General features: G+C 42.6%; 1 protein-coding gene across 2 annotated transcripts; it reads right to left on the bottom strand.

The window, feature by feature from the left end:
- Positions 1 to 6: 6 nt before the first annotated feature.
- On the bottom strand, positions 7 to 4,589 carry LOC108229020 (aldehyde oxidase 3-like). Of its 2 annotated transcripts, none has more exons than XM_025003389.2 (4): positions 4,439 to 4,589; positions 1,813 to 1,870; positions 1,633 to 1,729; positions 7 to 718 (listed from the first exon to the last, which is right to left on the bottom strand). In XM_025003389.2, the coding sequence occupies exons 1-4, from the start codon at positions 4,478 to 4,480 to the stop codon at positions 577 to 579; spliced, it is 339 nt and encodes a 112-aa protein (XP_024859157.1). In that variant the 5' UTR covers positions 4,481 to 4,589; the 3' UTR covers positions 7 to 576. The 2 variants fall into 2 exon arrangements, with proteins under 2 accessions (XP_024859157.1, XP_017260162.1); XM_017404673.3 differs by lacking the exon at positions 4,439 to 4,589 and adding an exon at positions 2,652 to 2,760.
- Positions 4,590 to 5,392: the final 803 nt, after the last annotated feature.

Below are 5,392 nucleotides of genomic sequence, written 5' to 3'. Positions count from 1 at the left end.
AAAGTTTTAGCTTCCATGTGACGACAGATCTGCTGGATAATTTATTTAATTAGTGACACACGAGCCGTCCTGCCTTCCTGTCCCCATCTGACTCCTGCAGGATTTAGCTGCTCTTCCATCAAAACCTTCGGCTCGTTCAGCTGAAGGCTGCTGGGACTTTTGCTCTTTGTCACTTTTATGCTTTTCAAATTATTTTGAATTAATTAACAAATAATTTCCTTCAAAACTTGTTCTTCTTCTGCTGGCTGTCCTCTGGTCTTCTGATGCTACTTTTAGCTTTTAGCTGCTGTTCTGCTTCCTTTAGCTTCATTTCACCTTTTTAACAGCCTTCACTCTGTATTATTTATGCTTTATTTGTGCTTTCATGTATTATAGTTTCATCAGTTTTTTATTTAAATCCTATTTATGTCACTAAGAGAAGTTGCTTATTTTAGGACTATTAAAGCTCATTAAAGTCGGAGAAATTCTGTTTTTTTCTGCCTTGATTTTCTTTTAAAATCACAATAAATCAAACTTCTCTTTTTTCACTCCAGGAAAACTGAACTTTCATGAAGAAAAGCAGGGCTTCTAGGAAAACTATGGGAAGAGAAAGAAGACAGGTGGGGCGACCTGCACCGGGTGGATCCTGGTCCTGGAGCCGCCCACGCCCTCCGCCGTGGTGACGGCGGCTCCGTGGAGCTGACAGAGCGGCAGCAGGCAGGCGTTGGCCGAGAAATGTCTGAAGGTGCAGTGAAGGAAACATCAGAACTACTTCCTGTCCAGCCGAGAGTCATCCTCAGCGTCAGCACAGCTGGCTGTGGCAGCCATCTTGAATTAAATGCTAGTAAGGAGCTAAAAACATCCACCAAGTTTAAAAGTTTGTCCCTAAATGAAATATAAAAACTCTAAAACTAATCATTAAAATAAAAACTTTCATCTGTTTGTTTTTCTTTCGACCTTTTCAGCAAAACAGTCGATGACATCACGCAGGCGCTTTTTGCTGAGTCATGCCAACAGGCAGACAAACAGCAGTCTGACCTTTGACCTGCAGCCGAGGCGCTCTGTTTGATCCTCCGTTCGTATTTCATCAGATTACAGCTTCTGTGAAGAGAAAAGCTACAGGTAGCAAAACGACAGCTAAAAGCTAGAGCAGCAAAGTGCTAACTAAAAGCTAAAAGTAACAAAAAGACAGCCAAAAGCTACAGCAGCAAAATACTAACTTACAGCTAAATGTGGCAAAACGACAGCTAAAAGCTAGAGCAGCAAAGTGCTAACTCAGCTAAAAGTGGCAAAAATCTTGTTAAAAGTTAAAAATAAAAAAGCCAAAAGTCGTCAAACACTAAAATGAACTAAACGCTAAATTTAGGAGAATGTTAGCTTAACAAAAATTAGCATTTGTAGAATTAGCATTATCATTATTCTCCATGATTTCTTCGTAAATAAAGTTATATATAAAAACCAAAATTCACAGCAGCCTTCAGCTGAACGAGCCGAACGTTTGGCTGTTCAAACAGCTAAAAGAAAAGAACGTTTACAGAAGTAATTAACCCTAAAATGGCCAAACGAAGGACTGCGCTCTGTAGAGTTCCTCAGCGTTCTGCTTTAGAACCAACTCTAGAACAAACAGATGAGCTGAAGGTGAAGGAAGGATACACGACGGTTCTGGTTGCAGGGCGGTAGCGCGACACCATCACCGTGCACGCCCCACATCCTCCCCCGCCGCAGCCGGACTTGGTTCCAGTTAACCTGACTGGAGCGGGAGTCAGGATCCAAACCGGACTGAAGCCACGTCAGGGACAGAAAAAGGGCTTTGCTTCGGGGTCTGAAGGATACGCTCGTCTCGGAGGAAGGACAGCAGCGTGGTTTCAGGGTCGGCGTGCTCCTCTGTCACCTGTTCAAACAGGAAACAGGGCGCCATCTTTACCTCTCACCTCACACCTGCAGCCTAAACGCCATCAAGGCGTGGAGTTTAACGAGCGCGAGGGGAGGGTTCGACCCAAACAACCCAGGAACTCTTAGAGTCAGATAACTCCAACCAGGTGTGGTAGTAGCTGAGAGTTGTTCCCAACACGTACTTGAAGCGCTACTCTTACTGAAAACAAGAACTGTTGGAGTCAACCACGACTGTCTGTTAGCAAAATATCTCTGGATGGAGCTGAATGAAAAACACCTGCAGCTCATTAAGACAACCCAATTAAAAATGGCCGCCACTCAGTCAGTTTTACACATGTTGAGCTGAAATTTCAGGTGGTAGTAGCTGAGAGTCATCCCCAGGATATACAATGCTGCACGAGATACATTTGTGTCCCTTCTTATCAGACGGCAGCCATCTTGAATGGTTTTTAACACAAACCCACAGCTTACAGTTCCACTTTTTGGGGCTTTTATTTTGGACAAACGAATGACGTACATCCGTTACGTAATCTGACAGGTAACAGATGTCAGAGAAAGTTTTCTTTAAAAATAAGTAAATAAATTAAAAATCTTACTTTTTATTTTTCCGCTTTGATATTAATCTGCGTTTCTGATCAAACCCGAACTTTTATCTCGAGTAAAGCTGCAGGAAAACCGAAAAACGAAGATCCACGAAGCTACAGACTTCCGGTCAAACGGCGGCTAAAGCTAACGCTCGGGGCTAACTGTTGTCCTGCTGTTATTAATCCTTAGATTACCTTTTTCCCGTTGATAAAGACGCACAGAGTGTCTCCTTTCTTTGCAGACATCCTTCAAGTCGAAGTTCAGCAGCGAAACAAGCGCTACGAAAAATAAAACACTTCCGCTTCTGCCCCTTCACAATAAAAGCCGACGGGTTGGCGATAAACAACAAACTTTCCTCTTCAGCAGTAGTCCTCTGGGCTGTTTTTTGTTTTTTTTAAAAGGGGGTTTTGTTTCTTGAAGTTTTATATTTAAACGATCATTTTCAGAAGAATTAACTCATTGTCTGTTTAACTGAAGTGTTTGACAAAAACAAACAGAAGAAATTGTTTTGTTTTTCCTGCAACATGAAGCAAAGCACCTTAATGTAATTTGCATATTTTCCAAGTTTGCTCAGTTTTATAGACACCAGAATGGGTAATGTTTGAATGATTTTATTCTGCATTGACTAAACAGACAAGAAACATTACCCTGAAACTGGTCAAAGCTGCAAAATCTACAGAAAATCCTCAGAAATCTGGAAAACTGTAGATTAAAACCCCTTTCAAATATTACAAAGAGTCTGCATGAGGACTCTCACACTGCAGGACTTTTAGTACATTTTCATTTTCATGCTGAGATTGAAATACATGTTTAAAAGCTTTGAATCCAGCTGTGATGATTTATTTTACCCTTCCAGCTGACTTCCTGTCAAACTCTGCTGCCTGACTCTAATTTGATCTGATTCGATTAAACAGAAGCAAAAAATCATCCAAACACAACTTTATCTGCTGCAGCTCAGACTGACCTCTTTTTAAATAAAACACCAACAACATAGGAAACATTTCTTAGGTTGTTTCAAATCAAACAGTTTTATCTTATTTTTTAGCCTGCAGCGTAACAAACATCGGCGTAACTTCCTGAAGGACTTTGACCTGTAGGAGACAGTCCTCGCCAATATCTAGTAAACTTTTTTATCCTTTCTGTTTTCTGTTTGTCTACAAAAAACCCACTCCTACTGCTCCTCATCCCCGACTAAAACAAAACAAACAAAACTAAAATCAACCATAAGTGTTTGTATGCTTCACTAAATGTTCTGAAAAATAAAAGTATTCCTTTGATTTCTTTGTTTTGTAAAGTCTGCTGCTTGTTGCAGTATTTTAATTTAGTTATTGTGAATATTTAAGACGCATCGTAACTTGTTTGGCATGCATATCTTCGCAGGGTCCAGGAATATTTATCCCAGCCAGTTTAGGGACAGATGTAAAGTCTGACTGGCACTTTGTTAGAAGATAGTGGAAATTAATTAAACTTATTCATCGACAGAGAGCAGTGAAGAATCTGAGGACGAAGGCCAGGAGGAAGGGAGAGGCTGCAGTCATGAAGAGAAGGATAGAGCAGATTTTCTTTGATGCATTCACAAAACCAAATCAGCCAAATCCCAAAGTCATTGAGACTCAAAAACTAGCACAAGGTTTAAGCACCATGAGCTTGGTCAAAACCACTGACATGCAGAAAAATGGAAAGAAGTCTACGCTCTGCTTTCATGTGCTGTAGCAAAACAGCAAGAAGAGGCGCGGTACTGCTTGCAAAATGTATTGGGGTCAGTGATGTATTTAGCCAGACAAGGACTAGCAAGAAGAGGTCATGATTTGAAAAATGACAACTTGATTCAGTTACTAAAATCTAAATCTCAGGGGGATGCATGTCTCTCTCTGGCTTTCACAGCAGGAGGACTTTATTTCCCCTAAGGTGCAAAATGAAATGTTGCAGTTACTGGGTCATTCCACTGTGGGAGACATTTCTGCATGTCTCCAATCTTTACCTGTTTGCAGTATTCTCTCATCATTGATGGTTTGTAGACCATGACTTGCTACCTCAGGAGGTTTTTGTCGGGTTGTATGAGGACCCGCAGCGACTTCATATACCCGTATCTGCATTACGTGGTCAGACGTACGACGGTGCTGCAAACAAGTCTGGAAAATAATCAAGAGTACAAGCAGAGTTAAGGAAAATGCAGCCGTTGGCCACTGCCTCAAGCCTCATCCCTGAAGCTGAGGCCAGTCCGGCTGGACGAGATGCTTTGCATCATGAGTTCATGAGTTAGGTTCTCGAAACAAGCAGTTTGGGAAATTTAAGCCGTCGTTTGCTGCCACTGCATCAAGTACCTTTCTCAGAGCACCATGTCCTACCCCAGGGGTGGGCAATCCTGGTCCTCAGGGCCCCCATCCTGCATGTTCTCCTTGTTTCTCTGCTCCAACACATCTGATCTGAATCAATGGGTGATTAACAGGCTTCTGCAGAACATGAAGAGGTGATTTAACCTCTGAATCAGGTGTGTTGGAGCAGAGAAACAATGAAAACCTGCAGGATAGTGGCCCTGAGGACCAGGATTGCCCACCCCTGTCCTACTGCTGTTCTGAACCAACATCTGTGGTGATCTGGGAGTTACTTCCTGGTGGGTCGTCCTACCCTCCTATTGGTTGAGTTATCTTACCATCCACACCTGCAGAGGATCAGGCTCATCAGGAAGAACGGGTACTTAAGGCCGTGTCGGGGATCAGACCAGTGCTGGAGCATTGTTTGCCAGGCATAGGCGCCAGAACCACTGGGGTCAGGGGGCCACCAGACAGCTGCGCAGACTGCACGCGACTCTCACAGACTGTGACTAACGTGTCTCTGTGTTTATATAGAGACAGAAGCACAAATAAAACCTACAGCATTGAGATCTGGACCAAATTCTTAAAGCTCCAGTCCAGGGTCATAACAGTCACCAAAA

The sequence above is a fragment of the Kryptolebias marmoratus genome, linkage group LG23, assembly GCF_001649575.2.
Source record: "Kryptolebias marmoratus isolate JLee-2015 linkage group LG23, ASM164957v2, whole genome shotgun sequence".
Taxonomy (NCBI): domain Eukaryota; kingdom Metazoa; phylum Chordata; class Actinopteri; order Cyprinodontiformes; family Rivulidae; genus Kryptolebias; species Kryptolebias marmoratus.
The sequence above is the reverse complement of the archived record's forward strand: the minus strand, read 5'-3'. Positions and strand labels throughout refer to the sequence as shown.

Excerpts from the sequence above, each read along its gene's own strand:
- LOC108229020 (XM_017404673.3), bottom strand. The coding sequence starts at position 2,702 with ATGTCTGCAAAGAAAGGAGACACTCTGTGCGTCTTTATCAACGGGAAA. Across the intron at positions 1,871-2,651 it reads TCTTTATCAACGGGAAAAAG|GTGACAGAGGAGCACGCCGA; the intron begins GTAATCTAAGGA and ends CTGTTTGAACAG. Across the intron at positions 719-1,632 it reads CCTGCAACCAGAACCGTCGT|ACATTTCTCGGCCAACGCCT; the intron begins GTATCCTTCCTT and ends CTGCACCTTCAG.